The sequence below is a fragment of the Mastacembelus armatus genome, chromosome 5 (assembly GCF_900324485.2).
Source record: "Mastacembelus armatus chromosome 5, fMasArm1.2, whole genome shotgun sequence".
Classification (NCBI taxonomy): domain Eukaryota; kingdom Metazoa; phylum Chordata; class Actinopteri; order Synbranchiformes; family Mastacembelidae; genus Mastacembelus; species Mastacembelus armatus.
The window spans coordinates 24066646-24090724 of record NC_046637.1 but is presented as its reverse complement, the minus strand read 5'-3'; the positions used below and the strand labels follow the sequence as shown (position 1 = coordinate 24090724).

Below are 24079 nucleotides of genomic sequence, written 5' to 3'. Positions count from 1 at the left end.
GCCTAGAAGTGTGTGTGTGTGTGTGTGTGTGTGTGTGTGTGTGTGTGTGTGTGTGTGTGTGTGTGTGTGTGTGTGTGTGTGTGTGTGTGTGTGTGTGTGTGTGTGTGTGTGTGTGTGTAAAAGGAAATATATCTGTTGAAACATTGAAACACACTGTTTGCTATGCCTTATGTAGGCTGACAAAACACATTTCACTTTGTATTTAGTCTCTGTCCTCTACTTGCCTTTTTGCACATGCCCAGTGTGACAGTTGTGTCACAATATTATTTTGAATCTGGAATAAGTGTCAGGTCATATTTTTGAAAATGGTCACTGCTACCTCAAGAGAGCTGGGCAAGTGGAAAGAGGAAGAGACTAACCTATAAATCCCAGGTATGGATTTGCCCTGGGCTGGTTTGGTATTTTTAGCCATCCAGCTTGCACTCCTTCAAAATGACTAATTATCAGGTTGTGACCCCCCAGAAGGTACCCGTTGTTCCTCCATACCCAATGTCCCTCAACCCTCCTTCTCCATCCATCTATCCTTGCCTCCCCTCTTTCAGTTTTCCGGTGACAGAGGTCCAGCTGGTGAATCTGTAGCATTTGGATTTCTACTTTTCTGCTGAAAGCCTGTTGTGAGGAAATGTCTGTCTCCCCACCTTTATTTATTCTTTCACCAATCAGTTTTTTTTTAACTATTTATATGGCCTCCCTCCACCTATTTCTTTAAATGCTATGTCTCCCCTTTGAGCCACACTTAGGTCTCTGTTGTAACTTACTGCTTGCTCATAACTATTACGTATTTGTTACTCTTCTCTCTACAGTCAGTTCTTTAGATTCAACACTCACCTACTCTCTCCTTCTCTCTCTCTCCTCTCAGTTTCTTCATTATTGGTGTATTATATGCTCACATTTGCTTCAAAAACTAAAAATGCTGCTCACTAACCAACCCTATATGTTGACCTTCAGTATAGTTTTGGTTGTCAGTTGCTTTGTCATTTTAAAACTTCCCAGAATTTGGGGTTAATTCAAAGAACACTTGTGATTTTCTTTTATATTTTTTTATTTTTTCTCTCTACTCCATATATGCAAATGCTGGCCTTTAGAGAATAACCTTATTAATGTTTACATCTTTATATGCGAATCTGCTGTGCAGCAAATAAACCATGTAAAAGGCGCATGGGTGTAATCCCTGAGCTGGGCATCATGCAACAATGCTGGTTCAGTATGAAAGTTTAATAAGAGAATGAGAGAAGATGAGCTTTGGATCATAACCTAACCTTTCCCAGGCCTCCTCCAACCTCCGCTGCCCATTAAACACGCATACATGCACATACACACTTGTTCCTAACTAAATATTCATGTTGTTGTTGAGTGACGGTAAATACTCAAACAGATCCATGTTCCCCCGCTCTCAGCACAGAACCCCTTTGAGGTTGAATGTGCAAACATGGACACATACCTGTAAAATGGATGAAAAGGGGAAGAAGAGGTCAGGCAGTGTTGTTTTAGCTGTCAGCACCTCTGTTATGTGTGTGTATGTGTGAGGGAGGTTTGACTTTTTGTCCTTTACTGCAGCCTTTCTCCTGTCCTGAGGGGATGTAACAGAACAGCAGGAAAGAACATACTTAATGATGCTGAAATAGAAAAACAGATACCATATACAACTGTGCAGCATACCGGATTTGGCAGTGAAGTATTTGAAGAAAATCATCTTGCTGTTTGATAGTACATCAACTGAAATGTTGATGTGCACCCTATGGTGGGGCTGGCAAAATGTTCATTATTCAATTATCAATAATAAATGTAAGCAGGTAGCATAGAGTTAGTTTGTATGACCTCTTGTGGTTAGAAAGGCTGACCTACATTTTATAATTTTATATGAGCCAGCAAAGTTTTGAATGTTTTTCTTTTTTTTTTCTTTTTCAATTCTGAGACCAGTGAGTGAATGTGAGAAACTCATCTGTTGCTTAGTGTGAATAATATTCATTGTCAAAAGAAGAGTTGCTAAGTTTGTAACGCCTCCATCTGCAACAACTTGAACAGCTGCCAAATCTGAAGCTGGCCCAAGTTAGTTTTTTTTTTTTTTTTTTGCTCTCTCTCTTTGCCTCCCTTTTTGTCCCACTTGCTTCTCTGGCCTTTCAGTCTGTTTTATCTCATCTCTCTCATCTGTTTCACCCCCTTCACTTTCCCTCTTTATCTGCTTCGTGTGGCCTGCTCTCCTCTTTTATTTTTACTGTTCTCAGTGCAGTGTCCCTCAGCATCTCTCTTTCTCTTCCTCTTATTCTTTCTCATTGTTTTGTGCACACATACACACTCGAACACACTTGTTCTCTCCATCTCTACTCAGTGGAGAAGTGCTCTTGTTCCCAGACAGACTGGGTGGTCTCCTGAGAGAGAAAGAAGTAGAGAGGGAGGGGCAGATTAAAGAAGTTCATGCGCTTGGAGACATATAGAGATTTTAGTAGAGAGAAATAGTAGATGACTTCCAAAACATGTGCTGTGTGAATGTCCTACCACCCCATGTTTGTGTGTATTTTTATTTATCTTTTTTTTTAGTTCCTGTATAGACTGTGTGAGCCATGTTTGATGCATTTGCTGGCATCCATGCAGAATGCTTATTTACAGTGAGCACATGTGTTTGGAATATGCTGTGGAGGAATCTGCTCCATATTTCCTTGTTTGACTGTGGACATTCTGGGAAATGGGGGTAGGTCAGAGAAAGACTGAGATTGATAAGGGAGGAAGAGGTTTGTAAAGAGGCAGAGGGAAGGAATAATGAGAGAGAGAGAAAAAAAAGGAAGGGTTGGAAAGGAGGATTGCTAGAGAGGCAGAGGAATGTGAGAAAAGACCAAGGCAGACATGTCAGCGAACAAATTGAAAATGCCAATTTCACTTTAGCCCCCACCAGCTCAGCCCAGCCCCAGTCTCTTATTCCATGTGTAAATGAATGGTGTCCACAGAATAACACACAATCACCTCTCTCCATCCATCTCGCCCTTTCTGTTTCTCCTTCATCCAGCTGCTGTATCAGACAAACTCTACCCACTTTTCCATTTCTCTTTTCACTGTTTTTTTCTTTTGCTCCCCTCTGCCCTGTCCCAGCTCACTGCACCTCTGTGTGTCTGACTCATCAGCCATTGCAAACATTTTCCAGTCTTTTTACCATCACCTGTCACTGCTCTTTTGTCTATTCTTAATGTGCTTTCTTTGCACCTTTCAGATTCTCAATTACTTGCCATCATCAGCCTTCCCCTCATTGTACTGTATGACTCCACTGCAGCAGCTTTTGCATCCATGCCATTTTTTGCGTCTTAAGATAATGATTCCAGGTTCACCATCTCTTCTCTCTTGCTCTCCTCTTAGTTTCTCTTGCTTTCTCTTGTTTTAAAGATGGTTTTCATTTTCATTATAGATTTTTCTGCAGGGCATTGTGTGCTCTACAAAATGTACAGGAAATCTTCATCTTTATGTAGAAGTTGTCTCATCCAGTGTTCTGTGGCCCAGCTCTCAGGTAGAATTTTTCAGGGATAGAATTTTCCTCTCTTATAGTTTGTGTGCTAAATTCTGAAAGTAATCTTTAAAAGGATAGTAGCATTTTTTTTCTGAGGTACTTGCAACATCCTCCTTTATTTAGATATCAACATCCACGCCTTCGGGAATGTAACTTATCCAATCGCAAAAGTGATGAATAAATTAATCAGCCATTCACACACTGTGACTTTGCTGCGTCCTCTCATTTTCTTATCTTCTCTATGCACATCTTTTGGTCCTTCCCCCCTCAAACATATTCAAATTCACTATTATTACAGATGTCAAGATAAATCTCACTGGAATGCGCGATATCACATAGTGGTGAAGTCGTGGCTAGATTCAATCTATGAGGGCGTCATAGCTTTAGGCTCAGCGCTTTCACATTGGATTTTATCACTACTTCACCAGAGCAAAATAGTCCTGCTATCTCTCACCCCAAGGCCACTCAAGATAGTGACCATACCAGTGGTATTGAGAGTAAGTGGGCATCCTTTGACTGACGGAGACATTAGTTTAACATGGTCTATCTTAAGCCTTACCAGCCATCGCTCTCACATCGCTGCAGCAGTAGCCTCAGAGCAGAGAACAGGCAATCTCTTTCTAACATCTGTTTTATGTTGTATCAAAGACTGCTAATGAATGGAGTAGTTAATAATGCAAATTGTGTCTCAGATTGTGAGGTGTAGGGTACTTGATGAGTGATTATTTTCAGATGATGGTGTATTTGTCTGTATGTGAGGGGGGAGGGATTGGGGAGGTGTTGTAACTTTGAAAACTGTATTTTATTTGCCGGTGATAATCATCGTTGATACTTTATTTGTTCGGAGGTTGGGAGGGGTCTCAGAGGAGCTCTTTCTCCGTTACTCCACCATCACATTGCCACTTTTGAAGCTTGTTGACTCATTTAGAGCAATTCCATAAAACTGATTATACTGACGACGAGTCAATTACATTTCAACTCTTATTAGTTCAGGATGCAAAAATGAAATTAGATGAGAATATTATTGTAGGAGATATATTATGCATTTCATTCATCACGGGAATGGAATGAGTCATACAGTGATGGGGATTCCAATCTCTTAATCAACTCTGTGCTCTGCCAGGCAGCGGCGGATGTGCCACGTGTTAAAATCACAATATAGTCTCTCATCGTTCATTTTTATAGCCCTTCAACTGTGTTAGCACTGCAGGGTATGACATTACTAGCTGAACTCAGTTTTCTCTTGGTATTGGATAACTTTTGACTAATTTAATGTTTCATAAAAGATTGAGAATATGATGTGATATTTTTTGGTGAAAAAAAAATGCTGAAAGAAAAATATTCTATTAGGCAATGGTACTAATCTCAATGACGTTTTATGTTTCAGTATACCTATGAGGGCAATGACATCAGTGACCTTCCAGTCGACCTGTCTGTGGTTTGGAACGGAAACTTTGTCATCGACAACCCTTACAACATCAAAGGTGAGGCTGTGCTGCAGGCACCAGTATGGCAAATATAACATCAGAGCAGCCAACTGCTATGCATAGGCATAGGAGTTATATTATTATATATATCATTTTTTAATTTATTTTAAAGTACTCTTAAATATTAGTTTTTGTATCATCATCATATGTCTTAACAAAGAGGAGTGTACACTTCAATAATCCCATTTCCAAAAGTCTTTATATGCTTTATATGTATTTCAAAAAGGACACTACAGGATCTGCAGGAATGTAAACATTTAGCTCCAGCTACCTAGTGTATTGTTGTGAACAGATCCCTCAACCAGCCCACCCACTGCATTTGCTATTCTTGCCCTGTGAGATGTTCAAACACTGTTACATACTGCAGAACATGTGTATTGTGCCGTACATTAGGTCATTTGTATTCAGTAATGAATATATTGACTGGTATGGCTGTCAAGGCTCAGGTTCTACTCCACGAGGCATTCTTGTCATTGATTATGGGTAGCAGACTGAGTAGGAACATTACAATAAACCAGTGCCGTACATAATGGTACATAATATTAGAATATGTCAAACAATGTTTGACATGTACAGTATGTGTATTTTGTAAGTAATTAGGCCACACTGTTATAATTGGAAAACCAGAGCTTTTCACCACTTTAAAAAGAAACGTTTCAAGATCAGATCATATAAAAGCTTGGCAATGTTTATCAGTCATGTTTTTTCTGAAAACAGATTAATTATTGGTTATTGGTATGATAACCCTTTGGTGCTTCTCTGGACTAAGACTATTATTATACATGAAGGTTTATTTTGTTTTTTGTTTTTTTTTTCCTTATGATTGTTTTGTTGATTACTGATAAATAGTGTCTAAATTCTTTTATTGTCATATATATATGTATATATATATATATATATATGTGTGTGTGTGTGTGTGTGTGTGTGTGTATATATATATATGTATATGACAGTATGAGAAGTTAGACACTATTTATCAGTAAGTAGTATCAGTATGTATATATATATGTATATATATATATGTGTAAATACATTTTTATTTTTTATTTTTTTTACTTTTTGGTGGGCAGACTCGATTGTAAATGCTATAGGATAGTTATTCCTTAGGAATAAATTGAGTATCAAAATGCTCAATTCATAATTCAGTGGTAAGTTTCGTACACATTTTTCAATGCATATGTAATATTTTTGGGCCATAAATATCTCACAAGAACATTACACAACTGCAGTGCAGGCTTTCAGGCATTGATGCGTAGACTGACAGGTATTATTATATGATCATGTACAGTGTATAAACTCTATACCATCTGCTGTAACAGTATGCGATTATATTGCTTTGCACTCCAAAGGAAGAAGCACATGGGTAATGATTACAGACATACATAATACATACATACTCAATGCACTGCTGTGGGAGAAGACAATGAGATCATGTCTATTGGATATAATTACTAGAAGGGTAGTATTACTTTCTGCATAATTACCATGGGCTATACAGCACAGCAGGGGGCTGTAACATTATTCTTATGCTGTGAGGTACAGTAACATCATCATCAGCTACTATTTCGTTCGATACAGCCTGTGGATGACATGCACAAGGAGATTTGTACAACAGGGAGCTGCATTATCTGGTCATGTTTGTTACCCTTTGATGGTTAAAGACACAGTGAGGAGATGGGATTTTAATATAGTATTTCAGATTAGAAGTCGTTTCATTGGTAAGGTCTGTGAAGCTGTGATCATTGCCATTTTGTCAGTAATATGAGGTAACACCACAGACTCACTTTCTGATGTTACTCCCTGCAGTCTAAATGTACTTAGCAAGCTGTTGTCAAACAGCTGGCTGTGGCTGATGTTTTATACCAGTGTTTGTAACATATACTGTACCATAATACTGCATTTTCCAAAGTCATACTTTTTTTTACTCCTTTGGCTTGTCCTGCGACTTACATAATGAAGCTATTTTTACAGTAATTTTGCAGTCACTTGTGTTAGATGGCACCCTTGACACTCTTGACTCAATTGAAGATAAAACCGCCGAAAAAGAAAAATGCTTATGTTCAATTACAACTCCTACTGTAACTCAAATGAAAATGCAGCCCAAAAGAAAGACACTGCAGACTTCAGTGTGCAGGTAATAACATATGCAGCTTAAACAAAGTTTAGAGTGAGTGTTGGCATTCAGACAACCCGAGAGAGGAGGTGGACATGCTGCTTTATCTTCACCCACCAGGGCCGTTTTTAGCAACATGATCAGGGGCTGAGCCTTGATTGCACTGGGCTTATGTTTTCTTTGATGTGAAACAGGTAGCATTGGCTGCAGAGGTTTCACCTACATATATAATAAATAATGTAATAAAAATTATTATTGTGTGCACACACACAGTCCATTCAGTCTCCATCTGGTTGTTTATGTAAATATCAAGGTGACATACTCAGGTGGTTTCACTGGTAAGACTTAGCAGTGTGTGTAACTTAGGGACAACTTGCATTTGGTTGAATTACTACCCCTGTCTCGGATGTTGTAAATAGTTCCACTTCGCTTCTGTCCGTGGCCTTAGAATTAACCTAGTTAGCTGATAACCTTTACAGGGCCAAATATGTTTGGGACTGAGCTCAAAATATTCGGGCTAACACCCTGAATGATTGTCTTGCAACACTACTGTCCACCACCCCAACGTTGGCCCAGTTGTTTAACATTACTTGAGACGGATGAATGAATTCAGTAATGCACTTCTGCTTGTTATTATGCCTAGTCTACGTTCTTTATAGGCTAATTTAGACTATAATTAGTATAATTACAAACTATTACACACCAAAGCAACTTAGTTATTTTTTCTGTTAAACAAGGCTGTTTTTGCTAAATGCGACCTATACTCCAGTTTGACTTATAGTCCAGGTATGTATATAAGCATAGGGACCCCACTGCTGTCCACAATAAACAGTGTGTTTACATTCACTGAGGCTATATCAAATGATGTCAGTGACAGTCAGTGGTTCTCCCAAGGACACAGTGTGGCAAAATGGCAGCAGTTATAACCTGAAGCGACCTACAGCCTAAAGATGTCTCTCTGCCTCTCTCTCTCTTCACTGTCAGCCCCTTCGCTATTTCTCAATCATGATAATCATCTGGCGGAGTGTGAGTGATGCTCACTTATCTTAAATACTGATATGTTAATGTAATTAGAGATGTGTCATTTAGCAGCCAGTAATTGGTACAGGGTTGCTTTAAAGCTGCTCCATGACCAATGGGATTTGGGGATGGAATAACAGAGAGAGAAAAAAAGATTTCACTGTACTATTCCTGAGGCCTTTGGGAAATAGACCATTAACTCAACTTTGTGTCCGTGACATTGAAGAAGCTTTGGAATTTTTGCATGGAACTTGATAAACTTCAAATGCAGGAAATTGGTTAATTTTCACAAAACCCTTTAGGTTATTTTGTCTACTAAGTTGGCTTGTCCTGTAACAACACGACACAAACTATATTCTTGGCTTAGCCTTATTCACCCCTCTGCTAAACTTATAATGTTTGATTCTTTTCTTTTTTCTTCTCCTTGCCAGCCCACTTGTATAAGTGCTATGCACTAAGGGACAGCTGTGGGATGTGTCTGAAGGCAAATCCTAGGTTTGAGTGTGGCTGGTGTGTACAGGAAAAGAAGTGCTCCCTGCGGCAGGAATGTACTCCTCCAGAGAGCACTTGGATGCACGCCACCACAGGAAATAGCCGCTGTGCACACCCCAGGATCACCAAGGTAAGCTGAAATAATAATAACCTATGTTCACACATAGCACCATACAGCAGCCTACCAAGGTAACACGTACCTGACTGTACATATGCAGTAATATACACCCACCTCTGTGAGTTGGGCTGTGCTCAGTGTGCAGCAACAAACACCCTGCTGCAGTTAGTCAGTGTCAAACATTTTTATCTAGGATTTACAGGTTTAAAACAAGCAACAAAAAAAATATTTTTATAATGATTCGACAAAACAAATCAGCAGACATTTCACAGCTTACTGCACAAAAAATAAAACCTCTTGAAAGAAATGTTTCTTTTGCCAAAAATTTAAACTGACGCCATCACCGCAGATGTTACCACCCCAAGGTCTGTGAGGCCAGGGTCACTTTAAGATCAACATTGCACAGAGCTGCTAAATCCTCAAGAACTCTTCTTACCGCTGCCGAAGTTAAAGCAGACATTTCAGCTGCTATTTAGTGAGTGTTGCCCAGCAGCACAACTTCCCAAACAACAAACAAGTCAGGATTTTATGAGGTCAGAGGTCAGAAAGGAGGAATAAAAGCAGTAATATGCCCTTTAACAGGGTCATGATTGCCTCTTGTTTGACAAACCTTGAAATTGATTTTGACACAAATCAGAGGTTTGCTCTCTGCTCATTAATAAGTTTTCCAAACAAAAACAGATTCTTGAAAATCTCTACCTGTGCTGTGTCATTGTCTGGCCTCAATGAGTGAAAGGAAGATCATAGGAAGGAGGGAGTCAGGGAGAGCAGACAGCTTAGAAGTCATCACCATAAATGAAACCACAACACAGATGGGCTGGCCAGGAGGAGGCAGTTCATACGCACCAAGACTGAACTCACTGACATGATTAGAGATGATGGCTACACACACACATCCAGTCCACCTGAGGAGGCAGAGAGGGTGTTTGTCTTCACTGTAAGTGCGAGAGAGAGAGACACACACAAAGAAACAGAAAATGCAGAAGCGTGCTAATTGTGTCCCACCATGGGTGCAGAATGTGTGTGTTCCCCTGGGTGTCTGTGTGCATCTGACAGGCTGGGTGAGCTACAGCGTCTAAACACCATGGCGTACCCATCTGTTGCCACCAGTAACAGTGGCGGTGGTCCTCGTCTGACTGTGACCTGTCAACGTCTCTACAGCTCACCGCTGGGACAGACACCCACGTGCACATTCACCCATGCACACACACAGAGCGCGGTTTGCTCTGCTCTGTGAGACTTACCCTGACTTTCTAACCTTTCCTCTCCTTCTCTTTGCTTATTTGTTTGTCCTTGCACGTTTCCCTGTTTTTTTTTATCTCAAGCTTTCAAAGCAGCATTTTTGTCTTTCTTTAATTTTAATTGTATCTCAAATAAGACATAGTATTTAAAATGAGTACTGTTTCTCCATTTTACATGAGTTGAAATAGAGGTGCAGTTTATAGAACATGTCCATTTTACAGGTGCAGACTTTATATGGCTTCAGGATATTTCCTGTGTGACAAGGGTTCATCTCTTTGAATGTATAATGCAAATATTGGATAATTGCGGCACCATCAAATTGTTTTTGTGTATATATGTATGAAAGTGTAGTGCAGGGCGAGCGTGCGTGCGCGCGTGCATATGCTTGCATGCAAGTACATGCTCTTAAATGCATGTTGAGGGATAAATCCTCGCCTCAGGCAAGATGTTGGTGGCAATCAAGAAGCAGGCACAGAACAGCTTCAGCAACAGCAGGAGGAAAAAACTGATGGTAGGTTTGAGAACACAGAAGAAGAGAGAAAGAAGAGAAGAGAGGCACTGAAGGAAATGTTATCAGTGAGCCACGCCACCAGCCTCACCTCTCCTCTCCACCTTTGACATTTTCAGTGTGACATTTAATGCCAAGAGGACTTCTGCAGGCGACAAAGAAAATCGCTCCCTTCTCTTCTGCCATTTCATCCTTTAGTTCTCCCAAAGAGCATCACATCCACCACACAAATTGAATATTACTCCACTTCTTACCATCCATTCACTCAAATCCCTCTTTTTCCTGTTTGATCTCCCCTCATTTTTTTTTTTTTTTTCGCTTTATTTAGGTCGCTTTGTTCATTTTTGCACCATGCTAGCTGCTGTGTGGCCATTAGCTAGTGGATTAGCCATTAATTTCATTTGGAACGGAGAATGTGTATTCAACTGGGAAGAAACTGCCACTGGAGAGAGAGTATGACCAGGCACGCACACACTTCCATTCAGCAGACACACATATACATATACACACAGCTACCCAGAGCTTTCAGAGCCCATTTGGTGTCATTTCTGAGTGTGCTATTGCCCATTTTACGCTGTTCAATAGTGTGCAGTCGGGTACCGTTCCACCAATAATGCTGGCACCTAAGTACTATTCTCCAAACAGAGCAATTGAAGTTTTAGGCTCTAAATGATTGGTTTTGGACATTGTAAGTATTTGGCTGTTAGGCTATTAAAGTGCTACGTTCATTGTGTTGTTTTTTCCTCTGCACTGACATTGCACACTAAGACTAATTAGTACTCCTTTCACAACAAGCAGACAAACAGTTTTTGCGTGAGCATGTACAAGCACTCCCACATAAACACACACACACACACACACACACTGTGAGATACCTGCATCTAAATGTAAAGTTTTTAAGGGATAAAGAACAAAAGCTGTAACTTAACAATGGGTATCTTGAGTGGTTTCCTTAAAATCACATTTGCAGCCACTCAGTGACACATGCAGAAACACAGAGCCACTGGCTGGCACCATCTCCCACCATAGTGTAGCAGTGTCCTAGTGCTGGCCTTGGCTGCTGCCTGGTGCTTCGTCATTTATCATCTCCTGCCTGCCTTCTCCTAGGGGATGGGAAGAGTATTACAGCTAGCCCTTAGAAACCAATTAAAACAGCACAGACCATGTCAGTGTGTGTGTGTGTGTGTGTGTGCGCGAGCGCACTTGGGGCGGGGACGCATTTTTAGTGTCTTAGCATGTGGTACACTTATGTGCACTGTGGTTTTTTGCTGTTTTGTGATCTTGTTTTTTTATGAAAAACTGTGTTCTCTGGGTTCTGAAAATTATCTGTTTTTGCATGCAAATGTGTCTTAGAGTGTGTGTGTGTGTGTGTGTGTGTGTGTGTGTGTGTGTGTGTCTGTGCGTGCGCGCGTGTGTTTTAAGTTTTACAGCTTGTGTGCTCACCAAAACCTATGATTTCTCCCTCCCTATGTTTTTCAGCTGCAATACTGTCCTTTGCCAGACTTATTTATCTCTCTCTACCTCTATTTCCTCATCCTTCTTTGTTTTCTTATCTTCAATGAAAGTGAGTGACAGAGGATACCTCCGTCACTCACTCACTCACGCTTTATCCCGCTTTCAATCGTTTCTCCTTTTCCATCCTTCATCCAGCATCTCAGTCCTTTTCACTTTTCTTCCTTCTTTCCTTTCCCATCCTCCCTCATCTACTATGACCTTCTATCTTCCTACCTTTTTCCTCAGATCCAACATCGTGAGAGATGTCCTTATCTTTTCTTTTGTGCTTGTTTCTTATAAGACTTAACTTCAATCTCGATGTTTTTGTCTGCAATTTACCACATGTAAACATTTAATAGTAAAGACTTCTTATCCTCTTCACTCACTTCATTGCCTCCATCAGACTTTTTGTTTTTGCGAGGCTGTCAGATAAAATTCAGAAAGCCCTACACCATGTTCATATCATCTCTCTCTGTGTCCCCTGCTTCCCCCTTACTCCTCCTCTCCCTATAACTAGCAGATGCTATCTGTGCACTGCTGTTCAGTCAGCCACAATAGGCCTCACACAAAGCCTCTGACACAACAGGACAAGTCAGAGACGAAAAGAAAAAAGGGAGTTTGAATGGGCGTATAGAGCTGCAATGGAGAGAGGAGAATAGAGCAAGTGTTTAGGCTGGTGGCTTTTATCAAAAAGGGCTTTTTGTTTGTGTTGTTTAGTTGTGGATGTAACAGCTTGTGTATGTGTGTGTGTTTTGATAAGCCAATGCTTATAGAGAAAGAGAGATTTTGATTACCATATCTGAAGAGTCTGACTGGTGCACTACTCTTTTTTTTTTCTCTCCATCTAAAATATGTGCATTCAGGCATATTGACAAAGAAACAGATAATGAATTAAAAAGACTCAAATCTGGAGAGGAAGAGGGAAAGGGCATGGGAAGAGGGAGAGATGTTCATCAGAAGCCTAGCTTGTGTAAGATGGAAAACACTCCTTAATTATATCACTGTGGCATTTCAGCGCTGACCCACATAGCCATGGGCTTTGTTCTCATTGTGTGTTTCTGTTAGTGGTTTCCTGAGTGCCTGTGGATTTTACCACCTTTCCTATAATGATGTTAGTCTGGAAGATCACCAGGTGAAGAAACGCTTTGAGAGAGTGGCTCTAATTGTGAGATAGTAAGATATTTATATGAATAGACATTTTGGGAAATACACTTACTTTTTGATGAGAGGTTAATAAAAAAAAATAGTAATACCATGGTCTGCCAAACAGAGGTATTTCCTAAACTGAAATAAAAAATCGATTAGCAAGTTTCGGCTCCAGTGCATCATATTAACTCATCTCTTTTAAAAGTTGGAGCAGGACACTTGTAACTCTGAAGGTTCAGTTATAACAGGTTTGTTTGTTTGTTTGTTCTTCTTACCAAAATATATTAATTGCAATTAGTACATTTACTCACATAGTAAAGCAAAATAAATTATGACGGTGCCTTGGATTGAAGTTCAACTGTGGCCACAATTGACGATAAATCAACTTTTGAATCAGTTACAAATTGTCTTGCCAGACCTTTTTTTTTTTTTTTTTTTTTTAAGGAGCAAAGACAACCAGAAAGGACAAAATGGAGGAAGCTATAATGTACTGTTCCACATCGTTTGCAGTCACTTGTTGATGAGAGTGGTTAAAACAGATTATCTTGAATTAACTGTTAATATTTAGTCTGGCTCACAGTTGAGCACACAAATAATCTCACAAGAATGAAGTTTGTTGTGCCACTTTTGGCTATAACACGGCAGGTGCAGCTAGATCCTGAACTGGCTGTCAAGTTTCAAAATACATATATGGTTTTTGTTTCTTAGCACCCTCTGTGTATACGATGTGCTATCTCTCAAGCACACCATGCACAAGATTATAAATGAATATACAGTATATTTGGATAAGGGAATGTGTGTAGGAACCATACTCATACATAATCATTTCATCCTTCTTTTATGGCAAACGAGGTGAAAGGGTGACCTTACCCAGACCCTGACTCCACAACACCCAGCCACCATTGTCTCATCCCCCTCCCCCTCCTCCCATCCCTCTGCTACAAATGACCCCAACCTGGCCAGGTTCTAATCCAATAAGCTTTAGTCCTAATTAGTAATGAATGATTGCCAAAGGGGCTATTGTCTGCGTTGGGGGCTGAATGAATGGGATCGTGATTAGCGGCTGGGCTAGCTGTGGTTAGCCATTAGCACCTCCACACACCTTTAGCAGACCTCTAGGGGAAAGACAAGGAGCAAAGGTCGCTGTACATGGTAATTGTGTTCAGCAGATTAATCGTCACTGGGTTAAATGAGAGACGTAAGTGAGGGCTTGATGGGTGGGTCCAGGTTAAGTGTGTGAGTTGTTAGGTTGTGAATGTTTGACTGAGTTGATTTGGAGTTAATGGATTGGAGGCTGTTTTTCATCTCATTTAATGAGGTAGCAAGTGTCTAATTCATGCAGAGGGGAAACTGACCATAAGGACTTATCTGAACTGTCATATTATTTCAACTTAGTTCACTACTTCTTTGTAAAGAATTTATCACATATGTTGCTCTGGTTAACTTATGTCCATTTTTTTCTTTCTACCAGTTGTTTCCAGAGACGGGGCCCAGACAGGGAGGAACTATGTTGACCATCACAGGTGAAAATCTGGGTCTGCAGTTCAAAGACATCCAGAGTGGAGTTCGGATTGGCAAAGTGGCCTGCAACCCTCAGGAGGACCAATACATCAGTGCTGAGCAGTACGTTGACACTATCACTACCTTCATCTCTTCACCCTCACCACTTACTCTGGTTTCTTGTTGCTGAGCCTCTACTTCCCTGCTCGTCTTTGTCCAGTATTGATGTGACACTAAGTGCTAAGCACAACCATGCGACTCTCTCTGAGACCTTTGTTTTACTAAACCCTTCAAAGGTTAACTGCTGCTTTCTGCTTTCCAGCAAAAGCAATTCCTTCCAAGTGGTATCGTGTCATGTTTGGTGCTGCAAGTCCTTGTACAAGTGCAGACCATGTAAATCTACCTGTCCTAAAGTTTTTGTGGAACCTTTTTTCTATCTAATATTCAGAATAATATCTTAATCATCATTGAATTGCCTCCTGTGACCACAATCAACTGATTTAATTTTACCCATTCTTGGAGAAATTTGACATTTGAGGTGGGCGGTATGTATCCTCTAAGGTTGTTCCACAGATAAAACTTGCCATGTGAATGCTCACTTTTATGAAGTTATTTTTGCTGCTTTTAGAACCACAGCAGCTGCTGTGGGTTAAGCTGTGAACAACCATAACTCCCAATTTCTCTGCTAACATCTAGATCCAGTCAAATGGACATGACTGCCCCTTAGTTTAAACAGCTTGTCAAGTGTTCATGTAAGGAAATCAGTTAGATTTCATTCGGAATGGAAAGAAATCACCCATAATGTGCCAATGTGACACCAGCACTGCATTATTATAGCTACCCAGCTTTGGTAAAACTACTCGATGAGTCACCCTGTGTTTTTTCATGTTGAATTCATCCAGAAGCGCAGAAGATACAATTTAGGACAAGGAAAAATTTGGGACGCTCATCACAGCTAGAGGTGTCCTCAATATTCTGTTTCCCACTATGTAGATGTCATTTGTACATAAAATGTTCCATTTGCTGAGTTGTGATGCACAGTCCCAGCAGATTGTGTGTTCTGTCTAACTCCCTCGCTAAGAAGGAAACAAAAAAAAAAAAAGGGGGAAATTTGACTTTGATGGTTTGACAGTCAGGACAACCGAAAGCTATGCAGTTCTCGCAAGCGATGGGTTTAGATATATAGTAGTGACATGTCAGCCTTGATATACAATTTATAACTAGATATTGTTGTATCCACACAGAACATACTATTTTTACATATGTATTGTAGTACCAGGTGTATCTGTGCTGCAACGTTTCCTTTACTACATGTTCATTTTATCCTACAATTTACATCCAAAACCATGAAGATGTCGATGTTTAACCCCGTCAGCCCTGCAACGCAGCATTGGCCCGTTGCCATAGCAGCCTCAGGACAAGGAGGAGGAGCACACGTGAGGCTGTCATGCTAATTAAAAGTGATGTTGGCCATACGGTGCCATTACTGCCCCGGTTGCACTCATCATCAGTGTGACCCTATCAGAGCTGCAGCAAAGGAGACAGGACTGGTTATAGGACTGACAGCACAGGTGAAAGGTCAGCTGCTGGAGTGAGGGGAGAGAAGGAGGTGGGCTGACTGTGGCAAATGTAGACACGTTGTTCCTGGACTAGCTTTCTCTTCCCAACCTCCAGCACCTGCAGCCTACTTCTACATTCTATGTTTCTGCAATTAGATCCAAATCAAACTGCATATTGCAAGTGCATATTTCTTTCAATAGGCTTGTCATTTACCTCATTTGTTAAATATTTACCAGATGGACTTGATATCATATTGAGAAAAGTGAACCACTGCCAACAGTGAAAAAACAGAGCCCAGTATCCCTCTTTTCATTGCCTTATTAGTAGTTCAGGAGTTAGTGACAATTTGACATATGCTTAATTTTTTTAATGCCACATTCCACCTCAGTTATTCAATAGAGTTGTAATTTATAATGTTATCATCTTTACAAATGTACCATGAACTTTCAGGCTTTCTAACCACATAATAACAGCTCAGGGTAGCCACCTGTCATCTGTGCTGTAATGATGCAAGTGAAGCTGCTGTTCCTAACTGAGAGCTGTCCAGCATTTTAATCACGGTCCCTGTCATAGTGGGAGACCTGGGAGTAAACAAAAGGGGAAGTAGAAACAATACAAACGTACAGCATCGGAATGTGCAATTCATTGCCGCCGCAGCGCTGCAGTTGCCATGACCACCTGCAGGGAGGATTGAAGCAGGAGAGTTAATAACTCATCTCAGGGAGGGGGGAGGGTGCTGAGGAGATGTGTAGGATATGAGCTTGTTCAATTAATCAGCCTCTCTCACTTTAACCCTCTCGCTCGCTTCCTTTCTCCTTGCTCCTCAGCCTCTCTCTCTCATGTGCACTCTCGCCCTTTTTTTTCCCCCTGTCTCATTCGTTTGCTCTGGCTAATTAACAGTCAAGTGTGTCTACGGTGTGTGAAACATGAAGTGTGTGTATGTGTGTGTCTGTGCGTGCGCGTGGGTCTTCTCCCTCTGGGCTACACTGCCACTCCTCCTCTCACTCAATCATTTCTCCAGTGGATTTTCATTTGGCCAGCCAGTGCCCAGGGCCAAGTGCTGCCCAGGGCTTATGGTTCTACAGTATGCACTAATACAGACACACACATACACACAAAACTTTCTTAGCACTGCAGATTTCCACTAATAGAGCACTGGGGCTGTGTTTTTTTATGTTTTTATTCTTTTTGAACACGGCTACAGAAACAGTTTATTCTGAGCTACTGGAATGTCTCCTGACTTGGACAGAGCAGAAGAGAAATGTTTCATCATCTGTTCTTCAGCACTTCCCCTTCTCTTTTTTGTTAAGCAAACCTTGCTTCTCCTGAAAAAGGCATCTCATTATTATTAATGAAAATAAAAACAGTCAAATGCCTTGAAAATCATGTGTTTATTTTGGTAGGAGTAATAATCAAACTGTCCATCTCCACGTTTCCCTTTTTCAGGATCGTGTGTCGGCTGAATGATGCAACGGGTTACAGGGTACAAGAGGCTCAGGTGGAGGTGTGTGTGAGGGACTGCCTTCACCCAGATTACAAAGCCATCTCAACCAAGGCCTTCACCTTTGTGGTAAGCACTGCAAACTTAAGACAAAGCTTTTTGGATGTTTTTAGCACTGGATTTAACATTTGTGGTCAAGTCTAGCAGCCATGATTAAAACAGTCCTGATTTCCTGTCCTCTACCTGTGTGTCCTCCTTTAGTCTCCATATTTCACCCGTGTCCATCCTTCTACTGGCCCGCTGTCTGGAGGAACCAGGATCACCATTGAAGGTAGTCATCTCAGCGCAGGCAGCGCTGTATCTGTGAAGATAGGACTTCACTCCTGCCGATTTGAGAGGTTAGTTAATCTAAATTTTTTTTTTTTTTTTTTTTGTTCATAGTAATCATTGCACCAGTGTTTCATGTATTTTTATAATATTTTTAGTTTATAATAATTTAATAGTTTATTTCAGATTGGCTGTAAAATTGCAAGTTGTAATACACATATTTTTCCTGCAAAATATGTAATACTGGTTTTCACTGTGGTTGATAATTAAAGTCCTACAAATATTGTTCTGGCAGTCAGTGTTCAGTACTAGCAATAAATATAAGTACTATACTGTATTGCCGCTTAATCACAAAGTCCTGTCTTTAGAGGTACTTACAAATACTGATGTCTGTAGGAAAATTAATAGTTTCAAATCGCACTGCATGTCTATTGAAACAGGGATTGTGACTGCTTTCCAAATAGTAGAGAACAATGTAATCAAATGAAGCCATTTTGGTTTATTTCTGGCACCTTGACTGTGCAGCTCTATAGACAGTTACAAGTTGATTCCCTGTGATCAAGCCCGTCTTTTCATTTTGTTAGTCCTCCATCTTTTCTTAACAGCTTTAGTAAATCCTTAGAATAACCTGCAGTGCTTTAATTCACTGCAATTATGAGAATGATAGTGTAGATTTTCTCTTGGAAGCTGATATCATTGTTCAGTTGTACTGTGAATGACTTAAATGCATTGCCCACATTTTGTTAGAGATATGACTATAATTTGGTAAGAATGATAAGGTGTTTCTGGCAATTGTTAACTTACATATTGCCTATTTTGCATGATGGATATTTGAAATACGTTTTTAGTTTTTAGAATAATCTGCCAGTGTTATCTTCCTTTGTCACTCACTCTGCAAGAGATTGTGCCAGGATTTCAAGAAGAGGAGATATAGATCCAATTTGATATGACTCTAATTCCTCGAGCCAAGAACTCTATTGTTTCTTTGAGTCCCTTCCTGGCAAACTGACAGCGAACTGAGCTCTGGACTAAATCCACCCCTGTATGGTGCCTGGAAGATGGCAGAGAAAAGAAACCTCACAGCAAAGATTTGTAGTAAACTAAAACAACACCTATAAGAAATTTCTAGGCAGAAGTCAAGATTGGCAAATAGGAAAACTGTTACAAAAATACTTTTGCATTTTTTCACTGTAGCTGAAATTTTACTCCACAGTTATTCTGTTTCTCTTTGTCTTGTTTTTCCCTTTAGAGCAAATTCTTTTCGCTGGTGTTTTTCTTACTGAGGTTTCCTTCTCTCAGGCAACAAGTGACAGGTTAAACTAATGAGCTTGGACCTATCAAGGTCTTTTTATATCATATCAAAAGAAAAAGTAAAGGCCAATTTAAGGCTCTGTAGCACATCCTGAGAAAGGTGAACATAATAGTCTTGGCCTTTCATTCACTGAGCAGCAATAACCTTTATGGCCAGAGTAATGAACTGGTTGAGTCCATCTCTTTAATGTGTCTTTGTATTCAGTGGGGCCTCTGCTTTAATCAAAACCTATTTACCCCGAGTCACTCATCCCCTTATCTCCCTCTGCAACCCCTTTTCTTTTCTTCGCTTTTCTTTCTTTCTGTATCCCCTCTTGGCTTTCTTTTGTGTGGCTGCAACCTTGTCAAAAATACGTACGCGGCACCACAGGCGCTCTCAACGGCAACGGTGTTGTGAAAATGGTTGCCGTGGAAACGCGGCACTAGTGGAATGTGGAAAAGCTTTTTTTTTTTTTTCAATATTGTCCTTCAATTTTTTCTTTTATCTTCATCCACCTCTTCAGCCCCCTCTCTCTCCCTGAGCACAGAGTTGGAATTGCCTCCAGGGAGTCAGTAGGGATATGTCCAGTGAAGTTGCCCAATTTGCCTATTTTTGCTTTGTTTTACCCATTTTCTCAGTCGCACCAGCGTATAACCACCAAAATAGATTTTCATTCTTTCATCTTCTCTATCATCTCCCATCTTTCTGTGAATTTCACTTTCACAGCAGAAAGAGGAAGGATTTGTGTACAGATCAGCTTGCACCTTTCAAAATTTCAGAGTAAACTGCCTGTCATCATGCCTGCACATGGCGCACACACCCATTTACACACAGTTGCAGTGCTTTGTACGACACGGACGATGACTAGCAACGCTAAATGCATACTTACACAATGTCAATCTTCTACCTGTGTGCTGTATTTACATGCAAATTCACGGACCTCCACACAGTGCAAGTGCACCTGCTCGGCACACTGTGTTTACCCACATACATACCCATGTGCACACACAACAATTTAGTCATCCTCCTGCTGTTTGCCCAGCAGTGACTCCCCTGAGGTAGGGGAGGGCACAGTGGAATGAGCCACTGGAGTGGAGCACAAAGTTTTTGGCAGCAGCGCAAAGTTTCCCAGCAGGTCACAGCTGGCTGTCTGTCTGCTAGGGAGGGAGTTACATCACACAGAGAGACGACCAGCCTGATCTGCCACTTCAGATCTGTCAGCCAGAGAAAGCGCAGGAGGGTAGGAAAGACAGACAGAGAGGGGAGGCCTTTGAAGTACAGTACTCTATGATTCAGGCTGATGAAACCATGGCTGGACAGACTGAAAGATGTTAGCCTTATGGGTAGGCGACTGTATCACCATTATGTGTGGGACCTGCTTTTGTCACACCTGGTAAATAATTAGAATAGTTATCTAAGAGGTGAAGTAGGATTTATTTCTCCTATGGAATCCTTTTCAAGAACACACAGTCCAGAGAGACCACCACAGAGCTTTGTATGTAACATCTTTCTTTCCTGTCTTCCCTTATTTCCTTCACGTCCTGCTCTTCCAGGCGGAGCAGCAAGGAGATAGTTTGTGTGACCCCTGCGGGACAAGCCCCAGGCACAACCCCAGTCATGGTGGACATCAACTCTGCAGAGCTGAGGAACCCAGAGGTCAAATTCAACTATGCAGAAGATCCCACCATCCTGAAGATTGAACCAGACTGGAGCATTGCCAGGTGAGGAGACATTCAGAGCTTTCCCCTCACCTAGTCTTTGTGCACCAAAGTTGGACCCGTGCTATAGAAATTGATGTTTTTTTGACTGATAACATCCTAATGTTGCATATATTATACATGCCAAGCTTTTAAATCAAATTAAATTAAATTAAAGCTTTGAAAATGGAGTAGTGATAGCATAAATTTCTGTGTTTTCAAGTTCCTCTACACCGTACAGCATCAGGTTTCAATCTATAATTCATCATCATGTTCTGTGATTATTAAATTATATATAAATGACGTCAACACATCTCTGTAGAACAGATGCAAGTGTCATTATTAATTCTGGATGGTGGTTTTGCTGTGCATTAATGCTTAGTTTTTCAGGGAGCATAGCCAACTATACTGAAATATGAACTCTATGTAAAAGGCAATAAATGTATTATTCTGCTGGCATGCTGCCTGACTGGGTCTGGAAGAAAAAAGTAACTCCACATTCCTCTTCGTTTTCACACTTGTCTTGCTTTTCAAAGGCATATTATTTATTCTGTTTATCTTTATGTTTCCAAAGTAAATCTTTGAGAGAAGGAACAGCAGTAAAGGAGGCTCCGGAAGCAGTGCACTGCTAGTTGATGAGCTGAAGCAGAGATGTATCTGTAAATATTACTTGACTTATTGAGATGAGACTACATAGCCACAGGAAGATTTCCTGTGCAAACACAAGCTGTGTTGCGGAGGGGGAAAAAAGAAATGCTTGGAGCTTCCAAATGCTAATGGGCTCACTAGCATGACCTAGAAACTCCTCTACTCCTCAGCTCAGAAATGAAGCCAGCACACAAACACAAGCGCACGTGCACAAACACTGCTGGCTGTCTCATTTACTTCAAAAGTATAGTTCCAGGAAGTTGTCGTACATTACTTAGTTTTTTTACTGCATGTATTTCTGTTGCATTTAGAATTCGCAAATAAAGGCTGATATTGAAATTATGGACTGATCACAAAAAAAAATAGGCAGAGATGAAAAAGTAACAAAAGAACTAAATAACTGGTTGAGTTCATAGTCAAATTCAAGTCATGGTCAGTTCAAGTCATAGCTGTGTTAAACCTACTCTTCATTCTCCTAAATAGAAATGCTGTGCTTCATTTTAATGTTCTCTGACTAATGTCACTTTTAAAGAAACTCTACTTATATTTCATATTAAAAACCAATCAGGAAACGGAGGTGAATAAACCCCTGCTGAATAAAAGTAATGTATTTGTTGGTTTGTTATTAAAGTGGTCTGTATAGAGTTTATTTCATGTATTTATTTGAGAGTATCACCTCCTGTTTTTTCTACTAGATACACTCTGTGATCAGGTAGCATAACAATCCACTCCTGCATCATCGCAGGGGGTTTAGGTGAAAATAGGAGCTGCATTTAAAGCCCTGCAGGGAAACTCAAGTCTCATCATGCGAAAGAAGTGTTAGCAGATGAGAAGTCTCATTTGAAATGGAATGAATGAAAGGTGGAGAGCAAGCGAGGGGAAAACGAGAATGAAAGTGTTAGCTCCAGCCTTGGGGGAAAATAACCTTGGCACTCGGTTTGTGTTTGGCGTTCAACTCGGCGCTCCCAGAGGAGGAGGTGCATGGTTCTCCAGACCAATCATGCTTTTATTTACCAAGCTATTTTGTCACCACATCCCCTTTGCTGACCCTGTTGCTGAGACTATTTCAAAGAGCACTGGGCCTCCCTTGTCCAAAATACAAATCTGACATGACTGAGACTCGTTCCCATTCAGTGTGATGTTCCGAGACTAACACAGACACATGGCACTGCAGATGTTGTGTGACACTTTATATTGTTCTTACAGTGTATAGTATACACCATATGTGTGGAAAGGGCCCTTACACTTTCACTGAACTACCCCTGTGGAGTGTTTCCACAAATTGACACAAAGCAGCTTTTTATAGTTCTTGAGCTTCTGGATGTTCAGTCACCTCTACATATCTACAGCTCTATGTAGCTTTCCACCCAAAAATATGTATCTGTATTTAACTCTCTTAAATTGACTGACTGCTAGGTTTTCAGACTAGACTCTCTTCATCAGTTTCAACATCTCCCTGTTTCATAAGCCTTCTTGTACCTCAGTCAGCTCTCTTCCTATTTCTTCTACTATATGGGATTTTCTAATCTTAGCGACCGAGACAGGCCTACATCAGACACCAGCTTCATGTGGCCTCAGCAAAATAGAGCCAACTCAGAAGATATCTGTGCAGCTATATTTAGATTTCAAGGTGCTCTAATTTCACCATGCAATGGATGTGATGTCTGGTAGAGGGAAGTGAAAGTCCGCAGCTGCACAACTTTTCTTAGGTTGTACATCACTTGAACAATAATTTAGAAACCATTTAACCTCCTTATTTTCTGTGCCATTACTTTTGTGAAACCTAGTAAAACAGCAGTGATTTGATTATACATTATCATTTGTGTAATACTTTATGTTTTCTGTATGCCACTGGTGACTCACAGTAGCACTGGGCTTCCAGTCTCGCCTTACCCCACTGCAGTTTTTAGGTTGTATGCTAACTTATTTAGCTGCTGTCAGAACCTCTCACATCAGATAAAGTTCAGCCTCTCAGGCCAGCAGAGGCTATCGAGAAGGCAGTGTGGGGAAATAGGACTCTCACCCATATTACCTATGTCTCTGCTGGTCAGCGTCACATAGACCTGAATAGGTCACAGGTGTAAAGGTTACAGAATATTTCAGATCACTGACAGCAGAGTGTATCTCATGCTGAAAAATACTGCAGTGCAGGTTTAATATGCTCTGAAAATATCTCCTGTGGCTTTCAAGAGGTGGTGAGTAGAGGCCAAGATCTCAGGCTCTCTGGAGCAATGCTACATATTCACTTATTCTTCCCTCCAGCCTCCATATCGGTTTAAACAAGCTTTTAACATTCATGCAAGGGCTTTAGTGTTACTATCATTACCTGAAAATGGGCTTCCATGAATAAGCAGGCGGAATGCTACAGCAGGAGCGAGCACTAATGGTAAATCGCCAACTGGAGGGCCCTCTTGGCTCCCACAGAGAACACATTTATTAACGTTTATCTCTACTGATAGGCCTGTTGAATAGTGAATGCATTTGGACTGTGCAATAAAAAAC

The 24079-nt window shown here is 40.7% G+C and overlaps 1 protein-coding gene across 5 annotated transcripts in view; it reads left to right on the top strand.

Annotated features, from left to right (window-relative positions):
- The window catches only part of plxna1b (plexin A1b), a 179141-nt gene that overhangs the window by 129547 nt on the left and 25515 nt on the right, over positions 1-24079 (top strand). For all 5 annotated transcript variants that reach the window (XM_026306156.2, XM_026306158.2, XM_026306159.2 and 2 more), the window contains 6 exons: positions 4881-4977; positions 8545-8735; positions 14585-14736; positions 17620-17743; positions 17876-18012; positions 20786-20953. In XM_026306156.2, coding sequence (XP_026161941.1) covers positions 4881-4977; positions 8545-8735; positions 14585-14736; positions 17620-17743; positions 17876-18012; positions 20786-20953 — 869 coding nt within the window. The remainder of the gene's footprint in view (positions 1-4880; positions 4978-8544; positions 8736-14584; positions 14737-17619; positions 17744-17875; positions 18013-20785; positions 20954-24079) is intronic.